This window comes from Crocodylus siamensis, chromosome 5, assembly GCF_052110815.1.
Source record: "Crocodylus siamensis isolate JL-2025a chromosome 5, ASM5211081v1, whole genome shotgun sequence".
In the NCBI taxonomy this organism is placed as follows: domain Eukaryota; kingdom Metazoa; phylum Chordata; order Crocodylia; family Crocodylidae; genus Crocodylus; species Crocodylus siamensis.
Window position 1 is genome coordinate 185,594,051 of NC_143399.1, and position 27,471 is coordinate 185,621,521.

At 45.7% G+C, this 27,471-nt stretch overlaps 1 protein-coding gene across 9 annotated transcripts in view; it reads left to right on the plus strand.

Moving 5' to 3' along the window:
- JCAD (junctional cadherin 5 associated) overlaps positions 1-27,471 on the plus strand; it is a 94,979-nt gene that overhangs the window by 64,469 nt on the left and 3,039 nt on the right. For 5 of the 9 annotated variants that reach the window (XM_090047495.1, XM_090047497.1, XM_090047496.1 and 2 more), the window contains exons 2-3: positions 13,027-13,385; positions 23,397-27,061. In XM_090047495.1, the coding sequence (XP_089903621.1) occupies positions 13,087-13,385; positions 23,397-27,061 (3,964 nt within the window). In that variant the 5' untranslated portion in view covers positions 13,027-13,086. Of the gene's footprint in view, positions 1-13,005; positions 13,386-23,396; positions 27,062-27,471 lie in introns of all 9 variants that reach the window. The other 4 variants (XM_090047502.1, XM_090047503.1, XM_090047501.1 and 1 more) reach the window with 3 other exon arrangements.

Genomic DNA, 27,471 nt, shown 5'->3' on the forward strand with positions numbered 1-27,471 from the left:
CTCCACCCAAAGTTTAAAATCAAGTGTCTAGCAGTGGTAGTAGCATTCTAATCAGTCAGTGCTGAGGAAGTCAGTTGACTTCATGGCTCATTAAAATCAACCTGCTTTTATAAAAAACTCTTGTGTTAACAACCCTCTCTTCTTTTTAGTGGTTTTGATGTTCCACCAATCTTTGTTCTGCAGTTTTGCTGTCTGTTAGCTGCTTCTGGTAATAAGGTTCCTGTTTCACAGCACTGCAGATCATTTCTTTAACTCATTCCAATGAAGATATATATTTTTTCTTCAATCTTAAACTAAATAATACAACCCTAGATCCCTAGCTTATTAGTAAAGCTTCTAGTTTATTTTAACTGGGGAAAAATATGTGATGTTATAAAAGTGATGATGCACCACAACATCTGCACCCTTTTTCAAAATTCTAGATCCATCTCTGGGCTTGGGTAAAGTATGTGTGTGTGTACACACAAATATGCCATGCTGGACTGTGTGCCTACTTCCTGAACCAGACTCAGTATAGCTTCATTTATGGGTTGCTGCTGGCAAACTAATTAAGACTGCTCAAATATAGCTGCCCCTCTTCCAGTTCTGGAGGTAGTGCATGCAAAATAGCATGACACATTTAAGAGCACGGCTGCCTGATTCAGCTTGTGGTAAAGGCATGCTTTTCAGTATAGTTTTACTTGGTTGCACCTAGATCTTCTAATGATTTCACCTACATCAGTAGTCTTCAAATTTTTTTAGCTCTGTACCCCTCTACCTGCAAAATACAGCTGCTTGTGCTCTTTACATCCAGTGTATCTCTTCATGTTTACTTCTTAGGAAGAACATTGAGAACATGTCAGTGCATGATAATGCCAGTACTTACTGTGCATTGTCACATTGAGTGTGACAGAACACCCTTTAGGGTGTCTGTCACTTTAAGGGCTGGAGCAGGGAGCTGCCAGGTGAGAGTGGCCATTTTGGGAGAGCTCTGTTATAAGAGCAGAGCATTTTGAAATCAGCTGCTTCTTAGTGACATTGCCTGATGGACCTCCAGATCCAGGAATATCTCAGAGGTAAGGATGAGGCTACAGGGAAGGAGGAGACCACATTAGTCCTGGGCATGACCTAAAACTGCACCCTGCCAGGACAGGGAGACCTAGAGGTCCTGCCTGTGGTGGGGCAGGACCACGTAAATACCAGGACCGAGAACCTCCCCGGTGTAAGGTGGGTCAGGGTGCCTAAACCCTTACCTCCACCATTGGGTGGGTTATCTGGAGAGCTACAGTGGGGCAAGCATGCTTTGTGAAGCACCTGAGCCTGTAGGGGTGCAAGATCCTGGACCCTGAAAGTGGCAGGATGGAGTAGTGGGGCCAGTTAAGCTGAGAGAGTCCTGAGGGTGTGTTTGACCCTGGGCCCTAGTGGGAGGGGTGGTGTGTTTGCCCAAGGGGGCAGGAGTAGGGAATGGCTTGGTGAGGGGCTAGGGTTGAGAGAGCCCAGAGTGGGGTAAATCAGTGGTCACTGCCCAGATGAGGGTCAAAGTGGACCCAAAAGGCTGGGTGAGGGCTGACTGAAGAGAGTAAGCAGAGGAATCAGCAGTCACCACCCAGATGAGGGTCATGGGAGAGACCCAAAAGGCTGAGCCAGGGCTGTCTGAAGTATGAGTGGGCAAGCCTGAGGATCTCTCCCGAGTAGGGCAGTGGGAATGTGGCCTGGATAGGCGGTATGGAAGAGGCCCTTGTGAGAGGGGGACGGAGTGTGAGAGACCCTTGTGAGGGGGAGCAGTAAGAGAAAGGCCCAAGTAGGGTGGTATGTGAGTGGTCTTACAAGGGGCTATGTTTGACCTGGCTGTAAGCCGGAGCTGTTTATGTTTACAGCATGACATCAGCGAAGCATGGGTTACGCGTAAGGATGGTAGGAGCATGTACTGATTGCCTGTGGCCATTTGCGTGCACAAAGATCAGCTTCCCACCTATGTGACATTAAATCATTTACCAACAAGGCGTGGCAGGAGAGCAAGGTGGACAGTTTGCCCAGAGACAAAGGCAGAGCCATAGTATCAGGCCTAGAAGGTGCCTTTGTCACATTGACCAATCAGAAATTCCATTGCCATTACTAACGTCTAGGCATGTGACCCTTGGCAAAGTGCTGTATATCCCCCAGGGGTATGTGTACCCTAGTTTGAAATCCACGCTTTCCTAATTTGCTATGAAAATAACATGTGAGACTTTCAATAACCTTACTAAAGTCAAGATTCATCATATCTTTAGCATCTCACATATGCATACAGATTTTTTCCAGTATCTCTGTAGTGTCAAAATTAGACCAACTGCTTTTGGATTTCCCAGGGTTCTCTTCCCCCCCCGCCCCCCTTTTAAAGATCAGTGTTGGCCCTTTGCCAGTCCTGTGCATTTCACCCATCCACCATGAATTCCTGAAGTTCATTTCTAATCATTCAAAGATTGATTTGGCAAGTACCTTTAAGTATTCAACAGTAAATTTCATTAGACCCTGCTGACTTGGATATATTAAACTTAATATTCCTTAACCTGCTATTCCCTTATTCTGACCTGTACGCTGACCTCATTGTTGTAATTGGTCATAATTAACGTTTTTGTGAAGACTGTTCAAACATTTGGATTATGTTTTTTTTAAATTTGAATGCTTTCTGTAATCCCTGTTACTGCACTATGTTGACTTCCATTGTATTCCTGTGCTACCTAGCAGCACTGATCAGGGTTTGGAGTGCCAACTTGCTAAGCATTGTACAAACACAGGCAAGAGAACAATCCCTGCTGTGAAGAGCTTTGGTCTAATTTGATTTTACTGTTTAAAAAATATTAATTTGAAATGTTTGTTTTCAGTGCACTTACTGGAACATATAAGAAAGGGAGTGGAAAATAAAGGAGGTTAAGCAGCCCTTTTTAAGAGAAGCCAAACCATTTTGGCTGAGATTTTTCCTATGCTGAGCATCTGCCTCAGGTTTCTTTTGAAACCTTCATCTAAAAACATTAATTTTGGAGAACAAAATTAGGACACAATTACTTTTGTCTGTGTTAGAAAAATCCTTATACCCATTTCAATGAGACACTTTCAATGCCATCATGTTTTTGAGCTGCAGCTTGGAATTTGTCAAGAAGAAGATATTGCTGATGAGAGAGAAGGTGTCTTTTGCTATCCCCATGAAAAAAACACCCAAACTTAGTCAAGCTATAGAACTTTGAAAAATCCCAGTTTGCACACCATAAGTAAAGACTTTTTTTAAATTTTAACCACTTAGTTTTCTAAAGGTTCTTTCCTCACTGAACATCTTCTGGTATCATAGCTTTTGATGTTGACCAGACTGGACATATACCAATCTGACTTTCTGACTCAGCATGCTCCATTTCTTCTCGGCTCCAGTTTGTGATCAAAATGTGCATGGGTACTGAGGAAGGGAAGTTTTGATCAATGAGACTAGAATTGGGAGAAGTGTAGAACAATTGGTTGAGGAGGGTGGGAGCCAGGGGAGAGTGGAACAGAGTAATGGTAAGGGTAAAGTAGGCAGACACAGGTAAAATCAGGACTTCGTGGAAATAAAAAAGGGAAACTGGGACTGAGTGCATTAGAATGCTAATAACCAGTGTAGAGTGTACATGGATAGGGAGGAGGAACGTAGATCTGCCAAACAGTGGTAATGAGGAGGCAAAGACTGGGATTGACTGACCAAAAACGTACACAGCAAAACAAGGATAGCACAGATTAAGACAACAAATCAGAGAAGAGGTAAATGGGAAGCTGAATTAAAACAACATGCCTGTAGAGAATGAGACTGGGGACTAAAATGTGTTAAGGCCTGGAAGATGGAAACGGGAACTGTCTGGGCAAGGAGGTTGGATGCAGAGGCAAATCACTGAAACCAAATATTTTGCTAACTTTTGGTCTGCATTTTCTTGGTACCTGATTTGAGTCCCATGAAGTCTGGTCTGCAAAAATACTGAGGATTCATATCTGCATCTGAAGTTGCTGGGAACTTTGCACTGAATACACAAGGTGCTATTTAATGCTATGTACTCTAAAAAAAATCAGTCCCTGAGCATCTCAAATTTGGCACCTCAGATTGGTAGAAATGTCTGGCCTTCATCTGTCAGTGTTGCTCAGCTGTCCTTTTATCAAATGGGAATAGTACCACATTCTCATCTTGCAGATGTATGTGGACATAAGCAAATGATGGTGAAGCACTCTGATAGTGTAGCAATAGTGCTATCAAAAAGTTCATGAGGGAATTAAGAATTCTGGCTTCATAGCAGGTTGGTAATCGTCTGTATTAAATAAGGCTTAGGACCACCCAGTAAAAACCAAGGAGAAAAAATATCTAGCTATTTATTAAGTGATCCTTGTCCATCCTGCAGATTGAATGAGGTAGGAGTCCTGTGGGATTACATATGTGATCGTGTAATCAAAATGTATATCATAAGGCATATGCACAAGGGGACTGCAGCATTCCTTAACATTCAAGTGCTTTATTTTATTTTGCAATTTCTTTTAACAAATTTTTTGGTGTGTAATGTTGTATAGAATAATGTTTATGAAATGTTACATGCTGATACGCGGCAGTAGGCAGGAGGGATATGCAGTGAAGAATATACAAAGATTGTATTTGAACAGGAACGTGCTCCACCGCATGTCTAGAACTGGAGACCTGCAGATACTACCTGGAGATGGGAGCTGGAGCAGGGAACTAGCAGCATGTCCTCCCACCTTTCTCCCAGCCCCACAGAAGGCCTCACAAGGGTGGTCTGGAGGGTGGCAGTTGAAACAAGAGGATCCAGCTTAGATGGCCTTGAAGACCTTCAGAGTCCAATAGAAGAAAGCAGTGTAGGCTACTGTAGAGCAGTGTGGGCCAACCTCTTTGTCAGGTATGCCAAATGTTAGCCCCACACCGTCCTCTAGTGTCATTCTTGGCAAAGACCTGGCACAGTCATCACATGTGTCTGCTGGAGACGGACCTCAGGGAGCAGCAGAGGATCTTAAACTGCTTGGGCTGACGCGACCCAAAAAAGTAGAGAACTACATTTACATTTCAAAGCAGAACCTGTGAGAGGTGACAGACTAGAATATCTGAGAAGAGACAAAGACACTGACTGTACGAGAGGGGCATGCTATACCTGAGGTACATAAAATACATACTGTGGTCAAGCACCCAAAGGGGAGAAGGGGGTGCAGGTTCACCTGTAAAAACCCTGGCAGAGATGAAGCCTGTGGGATCTCCACTCTGCCACCTAAAAGGACCTGCGGATTCCCCCAGAAGGACTTTCTAAATACCTGACTGTAGGGAGACACTCTGCCCTCGGGATTACCTAAGAGTTATGCAAGGCTTACTGTTGTTGTTTTCCTTTATTATTTGCATTTTAAGTTAGACTAAGTTGTCTATGCTGTCGCTGTGTCTTAGCTTAGGCAGTTTTTCCATTGTTCTTTCTTCTGTGCTTGAAGTTGCAAATCGCTGTGTTCAATAAATGCTCTCTTGAAAGAATTAACTATTCTTCTTCAAGCTTTTATGAATTCAGCGCCACTACCAAAAGTCTAATATTAAGTGTGGTAACAACTCTGATCCCCTTCCTTTGTCCAATCTGCTATTCTGCTTTCTGCTTCCTGCCTTGTGCTTCCTGCCTGATCTGCGGTCCTGCCCTATCGACTACTGTGCTGTCTAGTCCTTCCCAAATCTACTGCTTGCTGCCCACTGGCTGGCAACTACACCCATGCTGCAGTCAAGGGAGTAAGGCGAGGTGGGGAGAAGTGGGGCAGGCCCAACTCTTTGCTGCCCAGCTCTGGCATGGGCATGGGTCTTGGATAAAGCCTTCCAACTCTGTAGGTAAGATCCAAACCATGGGCTATATGTTGCTGACTCCCTAATCTACAGAACTTAGTACTGAGGATCATGATCCTCATCTTTGTGAATAGTAGCTCTAGGCACAGCCACTGTCAGAGCAGCATGATCAAGATCCAGGATGTCCAGGGGTAAGTGGACCTGGCAGAAGGAGACCGTGAGATCAGTGCGTTTGGGGGACCCATCCCTCCTACTTCCACAAGGCATTTTAGTTGCATCCCCTTCCACGGGGGTCCCTTTGTGTCTGAGCACCGGAGATTTTCAATCCTGCTTGCGCATGTGTGCGCTCACACAGGCTTTTTTTGTTGTGTGTTTGTTTCTTTGACTGGTGAAATTTTGAGGTAGTCAAAGAAGGTTTGGCCCTTTTTTCCACTGTATCACAGAGTTGGACTGGCTGACTTTGACAGGTCGGAAACACTGGCAAGATAGCAGCATCCTCAGGAAGCAAAACCGATCAGAGAACGATGATGTCATTGGCAAACAAAACAAATGAACTCTGGGAAAACAAACTGTTTGCCAGTATTGTTGTTCTTACCTCAAATTAGAAAATCTGCACATTGGCTGTCTGGCCCTGTCTGATAGATTTGAGAAAGAAGCAGGAAAAGTTTTGCCACTCATGCTAACCCATTTGGTTTTTGTTTTGTTTTATGTGTAGAAGGATGTTGGGGCAAGGGGTGCCCCAATATTGAACCTGAGTTTTGAACATTTGCTGGTCCCTTAATGGACCTTAGGCACTAATGTCCCAATTGCATTTACAGCTTTGTTCAAGCAAAATTGCGCAGGTTTCCGTGACTCTGCTATTACAGTGCTCTCATCTGACTTGGGAGGAAGGTTTCACCATGTCTGTGCTTTAGCAAATAGGACTAATTTCTGGTCAGCTGTCATTCATCCAAGGAATTACCCTCATGCTTTTTAGTCACCCAACACTTCCTAGCTTGGAGCCTGAATTGTTTGTGTTGCCAACAATACCCCTGTGTAACTGCATGTGATCCTAAGAAATCAGTGCTTTTATGGTAGGACACAACCTCTCCTGCCTGCTTGTGAATCATGGTGGTAAAGAAGGTAGTAAGGTAAGTTCTCAGGCATGCTGCCAGTAGTGAGAACCAATTCCTTCATATAACTGACCGAGGGACAGAGGTAATTTATTAGGGCATCTACTCCACCTTTCTGCTATTGCCCAGTTATACCCCCTTTTATATCTACTCAAGTTTTATCTTATTTGAGTTGAAAGGGGCTAGTCAATTTAGCAAGTACACATTTGCCAAAAAGTCTTATAGATACTATTGTTAAAAGTATATACTAAGCTAAATAATTGAAGGAAGTTAAGGAGATAGCTTTCTCTCTCTTTTTCACATTGGCTTATGTGGTGTATTTAATATCATTGTTTGTATAGACACTTTTTTCCATCTGGTCCGTTGTTTTATTTCTTCTTTTGTTGTTATTTGCGTTGCCTCACCACATGTGAGAAAACACACACCAAGAAAATATGCAAAACCCACAGACCGAGAATTGAATCATGTGGCTGTATGATGAAGAGAGAACTGAGCTAGCTAAGGTACTAGCAGCTGCAGCGGCTCAGAGCTCAGCACTGGCCAGTTGAGCCTGCTTGAGAGACTGCAGTGTTGACCTACTCTGACTGATGTACCTAAGGTCAGACATACTGGCTAGGGACAGAAGTTACTAGAGGTGCACCAATTGATAGGTAGCATATTGGATTGGCACTGAAAACAGGAAAATTAACATTATTGGCCATCAGCTTTTTTTGGCTGATAATGTCACCAATAAATGCCACGTTCATGCATGCAGCCACAGCATGCACATGGCCAGGAATGCAGCCCAGCAGCTTGGAGAGCAGCCTCCTGCTGGTAAGTCTGTGGGAGGAAAGGAGCATGGGGGAGGCAGACTCAGGTCCCCATGGTGAGAGAAAGAGTAGGGCAGGGGCGGGTGCTGCCCAACCAGGGCGGTAAATGTGACCCTGGGAGTGTGACGGGGGACCCTGTTCAAATGGACAGGTTGGGGTGTGTGGCCAGGTGCTGGCCAGGCTGGCACGCTGAGGCAAGGGGGGAAGGGAATTAAACCCAGATGGGTGGACGGGTCATTTTCGACCTGGAGGGATGTGGGCAGTGGGGTCCCCCAGGGCTCAGTCCTTGGGCCCGCACTGTTCAACATCTTCATCAGTGACTTGGACAAGGGGGTGAAAAGCACCTTGTTCAAATTCACAGATGACACTAAGATGTGGGGAGAAGTGGGCACGCTAGAAGGGAGGAATAGGCTGCAATCGGACCTGGACAGGTTACAGGGGTGGGCGGATGAGAATAGGATGGGATTCAACACTGACAAGTGCAGGGCGCTGCACCTAAGAAGAGAGAACCAGCACCATACCTACAGGCTGGGGAACTCCCTTCTCATCAGTACAGAGGCAGAAAAGGATCTTGGAGTCATTATAGACTCCAAGATGAACATGGGCCGCCAATGTGGGGACGCAGTCAGGAAGGCCAACCTCCAGTTCTGGGCGCCGCACTTCAGGAGGGATGTGGACAATATTGAGAGGATCCAGAGGATGGCCACTCACATGATCGGGGGCAGCAGGGCAGGCCCCTGTGAGGAGAGCCTACGAGACCTGAACCTGTTCAGCCTCCACAAGAGAAGGCTGAGAGGGGATCTGGTGGCTGTCTGTAAACTGGCCAAGGGAGACCAGCAGGAAATGGGAGAGTCCCTGTTCCCCTGAGCACTACTGGGAGTAACAAGGAATAACGGCCATAAGTTGACGGAGAGTAGATTCAGGCTCAATATCAGGAGACGCTACTTCACTGTCAGGGCAGGTAGGAGCTGGAACCAACTTCCAAGGGAAGTGATGCTCGCTTCTACCCTGGGGGTCTTTAAAAGGAGGCTAGATAGACACCTTGCCAGGGTTATTTGACCCCACTTTCTTGTCGTGGCAGTGAGTCAGACTTGATGATCTGCTCAGGCCCCTTCCGACCCTACCAACTATGAAGCCCCCTTTCCCCCTGCCTGCAGAGGACCCCAGCCAGGGTTTAAACCCCCTCCCCCCAGCCTCAGCTGGCACATGACCACCACCCTGCCCCTCTGCTTGAACAGGGAGCAAGGGAAAAGCCAGGCAGGAGCTGCTTTGCCCCTGCCAGGCAGACCTCGACTATGGTCCTGTGCAGGCAGGGGAAAGGGGGCAGTTTAAACCCACCTCCCTGGTTCTGGATCTGAGTCAGGGTTTGCCCTAGAAGGGAGGTAGCCCCTGCCATGTTTCTGCACCCCCCCCACCCCCGCTCAAGGGAGGAGAGGGCAACCCTTGCCAGGGTTTTCTCCCTCATTCAAGAGGAGAGCAGGGGGCATGGTCATGCCCTGGCCTGGGTTGGCATGCTATGGCGGGGAGCCAGGGTGTTTAAATCCCGCTCCCACCCCACCTGAACATGCAAGCCTTGGGCCAGGGTGTGGCCATGCCCCCTACTGCTAGAACAAGTAGTGCAGGAGGGCAAAAGCTTGGCAGGGGCTGTCCCCCCACCCCCCAGGCAAACCCTGCCTGGGGTCTGTGGCCAGGGTGGGGCTTTAAACCTCCTCCCTCCCCTGCCTCAGCCTGCAAGCCTCCAACTTGGGCATGGCCGTGCCTCCTGCTCTCCACTCGAGCAGGAGGAGGGGGCCTGGCAGGGGCTGCCCCCTTACCCCCCAAGAGCAGACGCAGTCTGCAGTCCTGTGCAGCCACAGAGGGCCTCCCAGCCTCAGCCTGTGAGTCACTGGCTGGAGCATGGCCATGCCCACCCTGCCCTGCTGTCTGCCTTAGGTGGGGGCAAAACCTTGGCAGGGACTGCCCCCCCCTCCCCAAGCAGGGGACAGAAGCCTGTCTAGCACCCCCACCTTCTGGCCTGAGCCACTGCAGTCATGTGGATGTACTTCCGGAATCAGAAGTGAATGTCTGTTTGCTCGTTTCTTGGTTCAGTCTACGTAGTTTCCACGGACCTGCAAAGACTGAACTGATTCAGCCTCAGGCATTTTGACTGTCTGTACTTAGCCACTCTGAGTGATTTACCTAAGGTCCATTCTCAAAAGAAGGAATGGGCTCTTAAGTCTTTGAAGCGTCAGATTCACACCCACCCAGGGCACCATCTTCTGTTCCAAATCTATCCTAATTCTATTTGTACTGGTTTTACTGGGGACTAACAGAACTTGCACCTTCTCAGTAATGTGACAGCTGTCAGTTATACTGATAGGCACTGTGGTTAAAAGTACTGCAGAGTCCGTACTACAGGCTGCCACTGGAGGACTCTTAGAAGGGGAGGGGAAATGAATGATGCTGTCTCAGGTCTTGGAGGATGCAGTATGCTTGGCTGCCCCACATTTCCCATCTCTCTGGAGGATGTAGACCACCGGCAAAAGAGGAGCAAGGTACAAAGCAGGGAATATAGTTTTGTGTAAGGCTTCCTGCAACTCCATGGTCTCTTCCTGCTGCTTCTGAACTGATAGTGGTGATGATGGTGGTGGGTGGAGGTGTGTGTATGGGTGGGGGTGATAGTCCTGAGCTCATGGTAGTGGGTGACAAAAGGTCTGTTCCCAGGCACGTTGGTTTGTTTGGGGTTGGGTTTTTGGGGGTGGGGGCATTGAAATGGAAAGCACTGTGCATGTGTTATGGAAGTTTGAGACCGTAGGGAATTGACTTGAGACATGGAGAGGGGAGGCTGGAAGCAGAAGGTCAGCTAAATTTCTGTGGGGAACCAGGTTAGATTGGAGGACAAAAGAAGCATGGGGTGTTTCTGAGTTGAGAGGGATTTGTGTCTATTCTGCCTTCTGCTTGACTTCAGAAACAATAAAATCATGTTATGAATGAGGGGAGGGGTGACATGGTAGGGAGTGTGGGGAATGGAGACACAGTTGGGGGATGATAGGATAGTGCTGGCAGGAGGGAGAAAGATTAGGAGGCTGAAAGAAACTCTCTTCTCCCACCTGCCCTCACTCTTTCGCTCTCAAAAGAACGTGCTTGCTATGGAAAAAAAAATCTTTCTCCCCAGTCCTCTTTTTTCCCCAGCAAAAGATTTCCTTATAGCACATATCCCTCCTCCTACCTCAGCTTTTCACTTTCAGGTGTGAATAACTTTCAGGGAAAGTGGAAAACTGGCAGTCTCTGCCCATGTTAGGCATCATTTACCACCAGGTATTGTCCAGTGTAAATCTCCACTGAATCTGTGGGAGCTACTCCTGATTAAAAGCAGTGAAAGCAGGATCAGAATAAGACTCGTAGTTTAAGGCTTTTGAATTTTTCTCCTATACTGTTTTCCTCTGTCTACATGTCAGTCTCTGACAAGTGTTGGTTTCCACCTGGCTACTAGTTGCAATGGCAGAGAAAGGGTTAATGCTGACACCAAGCCTAAAGACTCACAATAATAACAGGAAAAGCACATTTCTTCCTAGCACCTGTGAGCTCTCCAGTGGGTATTCTATTGTTTATGGAAGTTGCGCTGGATCTTTTTCTCTTCAGAGGTTGAATGGCTGTAGGAGCCAGCTGTTCTGTTTTCTGTGCTCGTACCTTTAATGTATTCTTCGCACAGTCCCAGGGGTTAGTGTTCTAGAAACAATTAGGAATAGAGAAATCATTTAAGTTGACCTGAACTGACCTCAGATCCTGTTATTAAAGTATGTAGCAAAACAGGTTCTATCACATACGAGAAACGGATTTTGCTATTTTTTTCCATTATTTTGTCTAGCATGTCTCTTCTGGCTTATACTGAGCTTTTGTTCTACTCTTCTAGCAGAGGATGGTATATGGATGGTATGTGGCTCCTTCTTTCTGTGAACACACTCTTAAAGTATATACTGGAAAAGTGTTTTATTTCTCTGTTAAGGGTGGCATGATGTTGCAAGTGCAGAGTGGGGGTAGGGTGGTTATTCTTGGGGTGAGGGGAGGGGGAGGTTATAGACTTGCTGTAGTCTCCTAGCAGACTCTAATGCCAGAAGTTAGTATCTTCAGACTTCTGGGTGACAACTGCCTAGTCTGAACAGTCACTGTTGTAACATACTAGTTAAGCATGTTCTCCACAATGGCATCTCCAGACACTTGACAAGGGATGCCTTGAGCATGGGGCTGGATTAGATGACTTCATGAACACCCTTCCAGCCCTGTTTTTCTATGATCCTATACAGAGAGCTTACTACTGCTAACAGTGAATAGAGTTCCTCCTCTAACTCGATGTAGACACGCTTTATAAAGATCATCACATAGGACAGAACCAGGATTTTATTCACAAAACACAGGGCTGTATCAAATCAGTAAAAGATGCAGTTTCATTAGTAACTAGCAACAGTAGCCTGTAATCTTTATTATAGACCTTCTGCCCCAAGAGACGTGTAAGACTTGGCCAGTATGGTCCGAGGCCAAGAGAAGTTTCGTCAGAAAGGTCCTGAACTGCACACTGATCCCATTTGCCTGGGAAATCACTGAAAAATAACAAAAACAGTACCCCAGGACCAGTGTTACAGAATCATTTTACAGAGTTCAGGTGTAGCCTATTTGCAACCTTTGATTTGTAGTAAATCTGATTGCAGATTTTAACAGGCTGCCTAGGTAAAAAGAAGAAAAAAATCTCCAGAAATATCAACATGTAGAGTCTCTAAACAAAGGGGGCTAATTTAGGCACTCCTGGATGTTAGTAGTGCTTTTCATGTAGGGACATAAGCATTTTGCATTGGTATCATGCCTTACTGGTCCCATTGTTCCTGTGCTTAGCTGGAATATTCCAAGAGGGAGTCTGTCCTGTCCTGCGATGTAATCCGTCCCTTCCAGCTTGGGAAGGACCTGGCATTAAGCACAACTCCACAGGATCAGAGTAAAAACTACTTTCAGAGAGAACACTGGTCTGAATCATGTTTATCTCCAGCACAGAGATTTCTCAAGATTGCTTATCAAAATCCAAAGCTGTAATGATCACCAATTTTTTTCAGTCAAATAGACTGACTCAGCAGCAGCACTGCATCTGTTTCTTAAGCTGAGTAAATGTAGATATATTATCTAGGGAAGGTCAACACATGATTCATCAGCATCTGCATGCACTTCAGTGTTATGTATTTTATTATAAGGGTGGAGGATTGAGACCAAAGGATGAAAGTCTAGGTTCAGCAGCTTGCAGATTGACCAAAGATGTCTTTTCTCATTAGAGCAGCCTTCTGTTTCCTCTTTTCAGTGATGGATCCTGCTGGAGAGGGGTTTCCAATGGCACAGCTCTGATTGAAACCAGTGCAACATGTTCAGTGTTGAGGACCTCCTAATTTCTCATGGATACAAACTGACAAAAAACCCTCCTGCTTCCTATGAGAACAGATACGATGGATACCGTCATGAAATTGTAGAGAACAGATCTGCTCTTGGAACAGTGAATGGATTTCAGAGAGAACCTGGAGCCTGCACTTACAGCAAGAAACTGGTGGCCAAAGGTAACTTCTGCGACAATGAAAGCTATCACAGGAACCAAGGGAGACAGGCAGGTCCTGGCTACCACCATGACTTCAAGGGTTTGTCCGCTTTTCCTACTTCAGAAGGGGGGTAAGTTTCGGTGTCATGCCATGGCTTTCCTATCCTTCTGATTCTGTCAGATGACTAAGCATGAATTCAGCCTCTATTACTGTCTGCCCATAATTTCTATTTCCATGCCTCTGAGAGTCTCATCTCACTGTGATTTCACTCAATCACATGCATGTGCTTTTTGCTAGTTGTAGCAAGTGGGGAGGAAAGGAGAAAGAGGGAACAGTTTCATTTATCAGTAGCACACTTTAAAAACAAGGGTGGGCATCAAGAAAAGCCCAGGATTAAAACAGAGCAAAAGAGGACAAATCTTTGCCTCTGGAAAATGCATGGTTTTAAAACTGAACCCAGCTCCTGATTTCACACATGTGCAGTAAGTCCTGGTGGGCATCCAGCTGTGTGTTGCTATCTCTGTGGGTGTTCTTACACAAAAGAGATCTTTATTTTAAGCAGTTCTCCTGGAGCAAACATGAGAAGGTGCCTGTATGTTCCTAGTTAAAGCAGTCCAAACCCAGTAGAAACCTTTGTCATCACTTCATAAAACATGCTTGCACAGCCGCACCTCCCTTAGCAGAGAATACGTGCACTTTAGCGCTGGAATAAAATGGACAGGAAGGACTCTGTGTATACACAGTGCATATTGTGTAATCATATTTTTGCAGTCATTTGTATGCTAAAAATGAACAAAGGGGAGGCTGGGGCAGTAGACCAGCTGGCTAAATATACCAGTGTTTATCAGAAAGAGACCCCTTTCCCCTGTATAAGGGATCTTGAAACTGTTACAGTCCTGAGCTAGTAAATGGGGTCCTGTCATAGTTTTGATGCAGTGTGGGGACAGTCTCCTCCTCTGCTGACCACCTGCACCTTCGATAATGTGGCACAGCCATGCCTCACCCTGGCTGCTAGGCCATTCTGCCATTTCCCTCCACATCTCCTTCCAGTTCGGCTGCCCACAAACTGTTTGGCCGCAACCAACTAAGATTGCTGAAAGGAGCAAATTCATGGTATGTGCAAAATTAAGGAAGCAAGTCCTGTCCTGGGAATGCAAAGGATTTCTGGTCCAGATGAGGCTAAGGTGGTGAGGATCCTCAAGTTTGTTTGGCCTCTTGGAAGTGAGGAGACCTGGAGGGGAAAGAAGGATGGCCTTTAAAAAATGATAGGCAGGAGCTACATGAGATGCTATTCAAAGTGAGCCTGACCTCAGTTGCTAGCGGTCAGCAGTGAAATGAAAAGAGAAGTTAGAGAGGAAACAAAATAAATGTAAACCCAGGAGGAGGATGACAGCATGAACAGAAGGGAAAATGAGAACTGTGTTTGGACTTGTAGCAGGATTCACAAAGGAAAGGAAGAAAACTGGGCTGAATACATGGAGGGCATATCAGCATTACAAGAACTGCTGTATGACAGCTCACCTGTCTGCCCCATTTGAGGTATGAATAGATTGGCTGTTATTGCTGCTGTAAAAGGGAAAGTATGGAGCTCAAATTGTAGTTATTCTTTTTAAAAGTCCTTGACTGAGTTTGACTCTCTGTCTCTCTACCTAACCCCCTATAATATGACGGGCAATGGGACAGAACTGTCAAGTTTACACTCCACTATTCATTCTGTTTTTTTAAATTCCCTTTTTTATTTAAAATAGGGAACAAACTGTTGTGCTTGAAATGTGGAATTTATCGTATTTTCCAAAAAAAATTAAACAACTGTGTTTTATATAGTGAATCCTAAGACACAGTTTCCATATCACAGGAAAGCTTCCAAGTCACTAGCATTCGTGGGCATGGAAAAGCATTTGTTTTAAGCTCTCATATTTTGTCTTTTTTGTAGCATCCAATGCATTTCTGCTGCATCCAGGGAGCAATTTTGAAGGCTGTGGTGTAATTGCACTCTCCTTTCAAAATGGGAACATTCAAACAATTTTAGAGACCAGTTTTATTTATTTATTTATTTATTTTCCAACTACTGATCTGATTGACTAGGGTAGCTCATTAGGCTAGTAATTAACAAATACTTAAAAAGGTGGGAGAGATTATTGAACAACCTGTATCTCGTCTTTCCAGCATTTCTCCATCTCCTGCTCTGGAAAACATTTGATGGGCTCCTCTCTATGTGTGTGTCCTCTGATCTGTACCTTAGAAGTAGGCCTGTGTGAAGCAGCAAGTATACACTTTGGATTTGGCCAATTTGGAGGGACAGTGATTCGATTCAGAGATTCGAATCACTGTCCCGATTTGATCTGGCCAAATCAGATCTGAAGAGTTGGCACCGCTTCAGAGATTCAGTCATAAACTAAACAGGCAGCAGTCCTCACCATGCTGGACACAGCTGCCTCCAGCTGGTAAGTCTGTTGTGGTGGGCGGCGGGGGTGGGGATTGGGGCTGGGGCTAGGACAAGCTGCCCAGCTGGGGTGGGGGGGGCGCAGGACGTGGGTGCAGCAGGGGTGGGAGGGGGAACTCTGCCCTCTACTGCTTGTCTCCTTCTGCCTGGAGCGAGCTACGCCTGGATCACGCTCCCCCCCTCCCCCCCACCTCAGCTGGGCAAGCACCAGCAGGGCAGAACCCCTACTCCCACCACTGCCACACCTGCACCCTGTGCGGCCTCCCTGCCCTGGCTAGGCAAGCGGCAGCAAGGCGTAGCCTGCCACTTGCCCAGCCAGGGTGGTGGTGTGGGTGTGGGACGCGGATGCAGCAGCGACAGGAGTGGAGGCTATGCCCTACTGCTGCTTGCCCAGCCGGGGTGGGGGGAGGAGGGGATGCAGGCACAGCTCACTCCAGGCAGAAGGGGGCAAGCAGCAGTAGGGCAGAGCCCCCGCTCCCACTGCTGCTGTGCCTGCATTCCAGGCTGCCCTGCCCCCGCTGGGCAAGCAGTGGCAGGCGCCTGCATCCCACGGCCCCCTAATCTGGCTGGGCAATCAGTGGACCGTGTCTTGCCGCCGCTTGCCCAGCTGGGACAGGAGGGTGCAGGATGCAGGCATGGCAGCGCTGGGAGTGGGGGCTCTGCCCTGCTGCCACTTGCCTAGCCAAGGCCGGGGATGGGGGGCGCAAGGCAGACATGGCTTGCTCTAGGCAGAAGGGGGCAAGAAGCAGCAGGACAGAGCCCCCACTTCCACCACTACCATGCCCGCATCCTGCACCTCCCCAAGTCCCACGACCCCCTGGCCCGGCTGGGCAGCTTGCCCCAGCCCCAATCCCTCCCTCTCCCCTTCAGCCACCACAACAGACTTACCAGCTGGAGGCAGCTGTGTCTGGTGTGGTGAGGAGTGCTGCCTGTTTAGTCTATGGCCAAATCTCCGAAGCAGCGTCAAATGTTTTCCAAATTGATTCTGAGGCTTCCAATTCGATTTGGACCTTTCAATTGGTCTCCCAGTTCAATTCGGATTCAGAGATTCAGCTGCTGAATTGGGCTGAATCTCCTCTGAATCAAATTGGCTACCAAAGTTTTACACAGCTCTACTTTGAATGATTCTGCTTCCCCTGTTCTTGTTCCACACTCCAATCTAATGGCCTCCACTGGACAATTTCTCAGATGAATTGTGTTGGAGTGCCTAAAAGTAGGTACCTTGCCTGCAGAGTAATCCAGGTCAATAAGATTCAGGAAGCACACAGATAGCAAATAGGAAATAAGGTATGGCGTGTCTGACCTGTTCCTCTTCAGAGCCTGGCACTCTTGACTCTACACCCCTATACACTAGCCTCATATGCCAGCCGGGATATTAGGCACCTCCATCATCTTGGGATCCAGAATGTCGGGGGGGGAGGTGCCCGTCCAACCAGAACATCAAACTGATGCTGACTGTACTGAACTGCATGCTGTTGGTGCCACTCGGGCATTAGACATGCTTATAAGCACCTGGCAAATCGGAGTTTGGCTGCATTTAGACATCTCCTGGCACTGTGCTGGATCACAGCGACGCTTAAATGAGATTTAGGGCTGCTTGGAGACAAGGAAAAAAACGCAACCCAAAACCCAAGATGGCGCTTTACTTTACTTTAAACTTGGTGCACTTCTACACTAAGCTCAGTGCATGCCCACAAGAGGCAGCAAGTTATTTCAGCTCTGCTCTGCAGCATCTGTATAGGTTGGGCGCTTTAATGGGGGGCTGTTTTGGTACTTTTATCTAATAGCTGATTGAATCAGCTTTAGCCAAAAGTGGAAAGCCCCCCGATGCGCCCCATCTATGCTGATGCTACAGAGCTGGGTCAAACTAATGCACTGCTGCTTCCGTTGAAGTGTGGTTTCTTTGCGGGGTGGGGTTCATGTCTGCAAGCAGCCAAGGTGTCCAGGTGCTCGATCTGGATCACTTCTGAGTATGCTGAAAAGCCTAAACCAAAAAATTGAGGGAACTTTCAGGTTCAAATGCAGGCATCTAATGAATCTGGGAATTTCTGCAGTTTAATAGCTGCTGGACCAGGGTTGCTCCAGATCACTCTGTGTGGCTTAGTTAACTAAAACCCATCAAAGCCTCATTCTGGCACCTACATGACCTATTTAGGCCCAGTTCTAAGCGATTTGTACAAGCTACTGGCAGAACGCAAGTTAGTACCTTGGGCACCTGAGTGCCCAGCAAGGAGAATTAATTTTCAGAGGGCAGCTGCTGAACACTTGCAGACCAGCATTTTGGACTGTATAGTTTTTCTTTTTGCATCAGGAAAGGCAGACTTCAGAGGAGGGGTGCCAGATGTCTATTGCCAGAGATTGCAAGCATTCACAACAGAGGTTGTCAGGTCTCTTGGCAACTGATAACCAAGGATCCTGGTTTTTTGTTTAAAAATCCCAAATTCTCTGATAAAAATTCCAAAATCTCTGATAAAAACGCCCCAAATCTATCTTTTTTTCACAATTAAAATGAAATGCCACTATATCTATAGAGAGAGAGGGAGAGAGAGAGGGATCTATATCTCTATATAGATAAATCTCTATATAGAGGTATAGATATATATATGTATCAGTTAAACACAATGTTTTATTGATACAATTTTAAATCAATTTGGAAGCCACCCAGTGCCTCAATCATTACAATAAAATATGTGCTAAATACCTATCTATTTTGGCATTTGTTTTTATTTATTTTTTTTATCATGGAAAATCAGAGCTCCCCCTAACCCATTCGTTCACCAGGATGCAGCCCTGATATGCCAGTGCCCTGCCTCTGCCTGTGCTGTTTTCCCTCACTCCCAATCCACAGTCCCCCATTCCTGATAGTGCCCCTCACTCCCAACCCAGAGCTGCCCCAACCCTGCTGGTGCCCCTCACTCCTGACCCACAGCCCGCTGGCGCTGTCAGTGCCCATCACTCCCAACCCGCTGCCTCTCACCCCCAAGGCCCAGTCCCCCAGTGTGTGAGGAAGGGGGTGGGTGTGTGGTCACAGGTAATGTGTCTGGGCAGGAAAGTGCTTCATGGGCATGTACCTGAGCATAAATCCTGGAAAAAACAGGGAGGAGTGTTTGGGCACTTGTGTAGGAAGCACAGAACCTGTGTTCTAGGACCTCCCTTGCCCAGAAGGCATTTGAAAGTGCATCCCTCTGACTGCCCAGCATAGCACTGTATGGCTAGGGCCAGACATTACACATAAACCAGTGTAACAGAGAGCCTTCTGAGGCCCAGTTTGATGCTGGCTTGCCCACCTCTTTGGATTAACTGCCTGCCTGTCTCACTTGCCGTGCCTTAATAATAAATGATACTCAGGCAGGAGGCTGCCTGTTTTGAACCCTGATGTCAAGACGAATATGTGCATCTCCATTCCACCCCTACATTGTGGCCCAAGCCTCACAGATGGCATCCCAGGCAGCTAAACCCAGCTGTACCTTTCACCCCCTAGCTGTGGTCTCCTCTCTGGGACCTTCGGCTCTGTCCCCATCTCAGGCCAGTTGAGATCCTGAGCTGCTTGCTCTCTGGGTATCCCTTGCAGTGGGCCTCTGGCCCTTCAACCCCGCTTTGGGTCCTGGCCCCAGCATAGACCAGTCAAGGTACTTCAGCTCAGGTCTAAGCTGTATGCCTGTCTTCACCCTCATAACTCCACTAGAACAACTGAGCCACAGGCATCCCCAAGCTCTTACAGTTCTGGTAGTCCCCAGTGAGGATGTTGTGGGGGCTGGAGGTTATTAGATGCCCCCGACCTGACTTTCACCAGGGAGGTTTGCAGTCCTGGCATTTCATAGGGCTGCTCCACCACTGGCAGTCCCACTGGACCTCCCTACTCTGGCAGGGTGCAGTTTTAGGTTATGCCCGGGATATGGGGCCTCCCATAGACCCAGCCCATATACCTCCAAATTGTTCCTGAGCCTCAGCTCGGCCAGCTGCCAGCAGCAAACCCCATTTATAGCCTGACCTCAAAAATAGTCGCTGCAGTCAAGCACCTCGCTGCTGCCTGCTCCAGCCCTTAAAGTGGTAGGCAACAATAGTGCCCTGCCACAACCAATTTAAGTGATCAGAAACTGGTTTAAACCTGTAACGGAACAGATGTTCAATGCACATAAACCAGTTTGAAAATGGCTAAAACCAGTTTGAGATAAACTTGGTTGAATGTAGTATCAGACTTAACTAATTTATGCTCAAACCGGTTTATGCAAAGTCTGTCCCAGCCCCCTTGCTGGTTTAAGTTAAACCAGAGTCCCCCAGCATCCTGTCATACTCTCTGGACTGGGCGGGGCTCTCTGCTCCACAGCAGAGCTGGCCCTTCCCCTCTGCTCCCTGGCTGGAGCTCAACAGAGTCTGCAGGCTTCTGCCTGGCTTCCCCCTGCTCCCCCCCTCACCTCCCCACTCCTGCCATCTCCTCTGCCTTACACAGACACCTCTCAACATTATCTAGCAGACCACATGCTAGCTACGGTCCATGCTGTGGCAGATGCAGAATCAACTGGTAGCTGGTAATGTCCCTGTGTTATTTTCTTAATGGGCTGATAAATACTGTGTTATTAATTCCCTGCTGGGCTGGTCAGAATTGGGCGGGGGAGGGGGAATTTCTCCCTAATCAGAGCATCCTGCCAGGGCCTGGCCATGCCCTCCCCTCTGCTGAGTGCTGTAGAAGGAAAAGGAGAGCTGCCCTAGCACCCCCCAACATCTACCCTGAGCCACTGCAGGCATGAGCCTGCACTTCTGGGATGTCTGTACAGTTACAAACTGATTCAGCCTAGCCAGGTTAGACTAAACTGCAAAGATTGAATCAATTCAGGCATTTTGAACGTCTGACCCTAGCCTATGGGTTAGGCCAGACTGTAGTTAGGCCCTGAAGCAGGGTGGGCCCTGCTCCACTTTAGGGTGGCATATAGCTTACTGAGCTATGCAGCCTCAAACTTGTTCTTTTCCTCTTGGCTCTATGTATTTTTGTCTCTTGGCTGCCCCTGGGGCTAGCTTCAAAGGACCACTAGAGAAGGGACTAGAGCTGTATATCTGCCCAGGCAGAGTGCAGCCTACTGGTGTATGTGCGTAAGTGGCCAAAACAGTAGTTATGTAACTGGAAGACTGCTATTTGAGTACTTACACTGAGGTAGGATTGTGCCCAAAACCTGTATCTTTAGCTGTTTTTCCATAATCTAATTGCCATGCTGGTAATGTGGCAGTAACGTATGGTGTTAAGCAAAAAATGGTCTTGGCCTTATGAACATACAGTATATATATTACTGAATTTGAAATGCCTTAACATTTCATTCCTACACATATGCCTTCTTCATCCTAGTTGCTATGATGACACAATATATACTTCATGTGGCATTTAGCATGGTGTTCAGAACTTTGTTACTTATTGTAACTACAGAATATTCTTTAAACAGCTTTTTAAAAATGCAGTTGAATTCTTACTGGTTTCAGGTTGGGATTCTCTTGGTTCTAAAGCTATATATAATGACTAGAAAAACACTTTAGTGCACTGAAGACTTACACTTTAAAAAAAAAAACCAACTCTTATTCCTCTTTTGTTTTCTGACAGATTCCCTCTAGGAGTCTAGATGACATTTTCCATTAGTTACTCACAAACTCAGCTTTAAAATAGCCTGGATACTTCACTAATCTATTGTCAGTAACAGTATTGGTGTCTAGAAGAATCCATGGTGATTTTAATTGCATAAGGCTCCAGTGACTACTGTTTGTGTCTTTATATTTAGATTCTAATCAATTATCCATTGGACCCAGCTTCTCAAGAGTAATGATGGCTTCTGTATCACCAGATTTTTTGAAGTCAGGATTGAATGGGATTCTAGGAGTTGTGCTATTATTCAAGGAATTAATTCAGGGAAATCCCCTAACCTGCGTTGCAGAAGACTCGATAATCATAATGATGCCTTTTGGCCTGAGAACCTATGACTCCCTGCTTGGTGTATTTTAATAGCCACTTAGCATTTGTGTTACTTAGCAGCTTTTGCAGAGCAGAAAAGTAGCTTGCCTTTCTATTCCCCACCCCGACCCCTGTACAATTAAACTCAGTCTCTTACAACCCTTCCAATCAATAACTGCTAGCAGTACTATAACATTATGAAAAAACAAAAAAGGTAGTTGAGGTGGATTTGGCAATCTTAGATGTCTGGCAGCATACATTCAGCTGTGCATTTCCTGATACTGAAAGATACAGTGGTTTCCAATGATTTTTATTTTTACTGTGTTCCGACATTGGATACGTCCTGATATGTTCCATGTATTAATACAAGTTTCATTATTTACCAGGATTCCAGAAGCAAATTGTACATTGTAATTTACATGCTGAATCTTTGATTTACATGATGTTTTAATCCATTGGATTTATAATTACACAATACCTTAATCCCAGTTTGTTTTAAACATTAGGATTGATAGGATAACATTCACATACATAAAAGAAAACTATTGAATAGCTAGCTATCTGAATATGGAATGGTACTGTTTCATTAGGAAATTTTAATTTTATTTTTTATTTAAAACTTTTTTGTGAAAAGATTATTCGTTTTTGGCAAAACCCAGGAACAAATTGTACATATATCACGGGCTGAGGGAAGCTGAAAAAAATTCTTGGGTTCTATCTGCATTCCTGTCCTATTTATGTCAATTTTGATTTTTCTCTCCCATGTTCTGCTGGTGGCAGTTAGATAGTATAATAATGGCAGTTAGATTTTTGAACACCTTATTTACAAGAACTGCAAAACTATAGTACAATGACAAGATTAATTTTTAAAATAGAAAGCTATCATTTTGCATTAGGAATAGCATATAGACTATTTTGAACCAGGTTTAGAAACATAGGAAGAATCCCATAATGTCTGTTGGATTTAATTAATACATCTGGCTAAAGTAAAGTCTTTGTATTATACATTGTTTTTCACACTTCCCTTATGTCTGGTGGGAATTAAGCTCCTTTTTAAAATGTTTAAAATGTTATGATCTTTTGAGGCATTTACAGTAAACATTAAATCACTATTCCAAGTCTCATCAACACTGTATTGATAATATAATGGACACAACACCTAAATTGACATACTCCTTAAAACAAGAGGATCAAACTGGCTGATGACAACTTCCATTGCCACCCTCATGCTATAATGCAAATCCTATTTCTCGAAGAATTTACAGTGTTATCCTCTCCCTCCCACACATGCACAGTTTTCTGTTACTGCCTTTTTCTTTACATCCACAGTCCTTTTACGCTTGGCTAACCCATGAAACCCCTGTTGAAGTCAATGTGTTTTGAAGTAACTGAGATCAGAAATTAGGGTGCAAAGCCTTATCTAACAGAGTGCATAGTTTGCTGCTTATATTATGTATTCAGTAGGGCTCTACATGGATACACAATTCACAACATTGGGTACTTTGTTTTCTCACAGCTATGCATACCAATACAATAAATGTCTTGCTAACAACATGCACATACTGCTTAGGCTCTTTCACTGTTCCTTTGTTTTGTGAGAAAATGTGCATGTTAATGACCAAGAAGATTTTGAGGTCCTGTGGCTGTGAATAAATTATAGAAGCTGAGGGTAGAAACTCAGCATCTGACCCTGGTAGTAGCATTCCCTGTGAGGAAAAGAAAGACCATTTGTATACACTGCCTATGACACTGCATTTCTTTTGCAGGATATATGAAAAACCTCAGTTAGCATGGTCTTCTCAGCCCAAGACTGATAAAGATCTTGCCTACTGGAGAAGAAGAGGACAAGACTTTAGTGTATTGCTGGGTTATTCTGACAAAGGAGACTCTGAAATGAAAGGACTGGCACCAACCCATGGGCTGCACAGACATACTAAAGAAAGTCAGCTGGAGGTAGGTGCAGGAACAGAGTATGTGGCAAGAAGCAGTTTGCAGGACAGCTGTAAAGTGCCTGCTAATTACAAATGGCAGAGTTTAAGAATGGAAAGCTGGAAACAACCTCAAAAACTAGGAAGACAAATGTCAGATAGTGACAGAGAGAAACTGCTTCAAGACCTATACTCATTTACCCTAGGAGATAATGGACTTAGCTCCCATAACAAAGGGAAATCACAATCATTGCCAAGAGTTCTTTCACCAGAGAGCCCAAGGGGTATGGAAATGCCCTCCCTGACAAATAACAATCATTTATTTAGTGGCGCTAAAGCACCCCCTCAGCCCCCAAACAGAATGACTTTGGAATCCACAAAATACCCTGAAACTGGATGCCACTTTCTCCCTTTGGCCAAGCCCAAGTATGGCAGACCCCTGAAACCTCCATCCTATGAACTGTACCAACAAACAAGGGCCTCTATAGAAACCAGTGGCTTGCAGAACCACCAGCAAAAAGATGAAGCAGCTTCCTATTTAGCCAAAGTTAATGAGCCACGGCAAGATGTTTGCATTCAAGACTGTAACTTGGAGCCCCCAGTCTACGTACCTCCTCCATCTTACAAATCTCCACCTCAGAGAAGCATGAATCAGCATTCCCGTAATGACGTGCCTAACTATGATGAACAACAGCATCCATCAGACAGGCTTGTTGTCTGTCACCAACCATCTACCAGTACATCTGAGATGGCAGGTGAACACCGCAAAGAGGAACACCTTCCTCAAGGAAGACAAAGCCGTTCTAAGCGCATTGATGACTACATGAGTTCTGTTCAGTATATTCCTTTTGATGATCCTCGAATACGGCATATTAAAATAGCACACCCAGAGAGTCTCCAGGACAATGCTAAACACACCAAAAATACACATCGGGCCAGTCCCAGTACTTTGCAGGAGGGAACTCTCGAAGTACAATATGATAGTGCCTTTTTGGAAACCTCAGACTTATCAAATGCTGTAAAGGGTGAAAGAACATCAGCAAGCTCCATCCATAACAGCAAGTGGTTGGCAGCATCCTTTAGAGATCAGGAAAATTGTGCCTTCCCTGACCAAAGAGACAGTTATACCACAAGTAGTCACATTCCCAATAATGAAACGAATAAGGAGTACACAAAAGGCAAACTTTCTGTAGGAAACCAGCATATGGATAACACCTGTGAGACTGTTACTAAAGTTAAAAAGTTTGAACCTAGAACTGGGATGCAAAACAAAAGGAGTTCAAAGAAAAAAATGAATGAAACTATATTTTGCTTGGTCTCTATCCCAGTTAAACCTGAATCAAATTTGCCAGATACAGATAGGAACAACAACTTAACAGACAGCCCTGATAAGAATGGGTTTGATAACAATGGGGCCTTGCAAGAACAAAGTCTATTAAGCATGTCTTCAACCGACTTGGAGTTGCAAGCTCTCACAGGAAGCATGACCAGTAAAAATGAGTTACAAAAACAAGAGCTGTGGAGACCAGAGGAGTTCAAACAAATGAATGACCTCAGATTTATTCAGCCTACAAAACACAGGGAACTCAAATACTCTGGCTCTTGGCCAGGTGATCAGTACAAAGACCAGCAGACACAGACCAATTTCACTGAAGGAACTAAAAGCCCTCAATTTTTCCATGGCACAAAGCCTGGTGAACCAAATAATAAGTTGATGACTCCAAAATTCTTAGGAAGTGCGGCATCTGTAACAGGGTTAAAACAGGCAGAGTTGCCTCTGGATGATAGAAAATGCAGGCAGAATGCATACAACATAAAAGGTCAAATGTACCTCAGTCCGTCCAGCAATAGTGCATTTTCCAGGACTGCCACCTCAGCAATTCAGGTTCCTTCACCAAAGGCATGCCAGAACCAGCCTTTTGGGTCCGTCGCAACCATGGCTGGACAAGAGAGGGAAGCTAGTACAAGTTTCAAAGGTGATTTGGTCAAGGGAGAAGCGAGTGCTCCCTGCAACAGTAGGGAGCTGTTTGGTCAGTTTCTCTTGAAACCTGTAAGTCGCCGTCCCTGGGATGCAATAAGTGAGTTAGAAAGTTTTAACAAGGAGCTTCAAGGACAGGAAGAGAGCACTAGTAGTGAAGATGGTGTGGAGAATAAGGAGAAAGCACAGCAGGACACCATTCCTGAAAAGATAGGGACTGCCCCAACTGATGAATTGGGCCAGGAAGTGAGACCTGGTAAGCAGCTAAACACAATTGTGCCAGAGGTTCCAATATTTAAACCAGGAAGAGTCAAAAGTAAGTCTGAAAGTTGGAGTACAGGGACTGAGTGGGGTGATCAGCATGCCCATGTTGGATCACAAAGCTCCTTGCATCCAAAAGAGATCAGTAAATTAGTGAGGCCAGCAGATGGAAGTGTCATAACAGAAACAAGAAATGATGAAGCCAGAAGAAAAGCAAACCAACAGTTCGGTCGTGCAGGCCTAGTCAGGAGAGCTGTGTCCAGTCACGCACATCAGAGTAATCCTTTCAATCACGCTGACTCAGAAGAGGTGAATGAAGATAAAACTTACATAGATTTTGTAAAACTGGACAAAAGTGCAGCTCCCAGAAGCAATAAAGCTTTAGAGAAAGGTGCTACAGTACGATTGTCCTTAACTAATAGAAATCAAGGTCACTCTGAGCCAGATTTAAGGTCTGTGGGACTTGACATCAACTCTGAGTCTTGTATTAATACATTTGAATTTTCTTCAGCTGAAAATGCAGCGGAGATTCCTCAAAATGAGTCTCTGCAGGCGAGAGCAGCAAGAATCCTGGGTATAGAGGTAGCAGTGGAGTCTCTTATTTCTGGTGACAAAGCTGGGCTCCACCAACCCCCCAGCTCTGAAAATGGTGTCCATGACTTTGAATTACCAATAGGGAGAACTTCAGATGATACAGTAGAAACAAAAGATAGCTCCTATGAGAGCAGGCGAAAGTGTGGTTGGACAAAAAGCTCTCTCTTTGTTGGAGATAGGGACCCCTCTTTGTGCGCATATCAGAGCATCGACCAAGAAGCCAGTTCTAAAATGCTGATAACTGAGCCGAGCTTTGAACAGTACAAAGGTGTTGAACAAGATGAGGATCAAAACCTGCCTTGCAAATCTGTTGCTTATCAGCTTGCTGAAAGAAACATGAGTATCCCAAGCTCAGAAAAGAAAGTCAGAAGCACCTCTAAGGTGATCGAGACATTACAAGGCAAACTAACCTCTCCCCCTAGCCGAACTGTCATGGATCGTTTGGTGCGAATGAAAGAAGTTGACTCAGTTTCCCGTATGAGGCGTCTGAGCATCAAGAGCGCAGATTCAGGAGAAGACATGGATGAGGAGAAACAATCCAGGTTACAAGAGGAACGAGGGAGCAAAATGGTGACCACAGGTGCCGTTTCCAAACGCATTATCTCTCTCAATGAAAATGGACACTTAACTGCAGTAGGCAAGAAGAAGATTGACAAAGATTTTTGTTTCGGTAAGGCCCAATTTTGCCATATCTGACATTCAGGAGGGGAGGGAGGGGGGGACAGTGCTTTAATAGGATGGTACTTTTTTTTTTTCCTGTGATATCCTCCAAGGAAGTTGTATTCCAGAAGCTGCTATGTGCTGCATCCCATTGTATAGTAATTTAATAGGTTGAAAACATATCCACGGTGAAGCAAACTTTTTTTTCTCCAGTGAACATTATTCTTTACATTAGCGGTGTCAAAAATGTGGCCTGCAGGCCAGATCCAGCCCACAGAGCCCTATCATCCAGCCTGCAGTGCTGCCCATGGGTCTCAGATTAGACCTGCATGCCACATGTAGCATTTCCCGGACAAGCCCATGTGCTGTGTACAGCATGCACCAGCCCCCACCTCCACCCTGGCCCCAGCACCAAGTGCT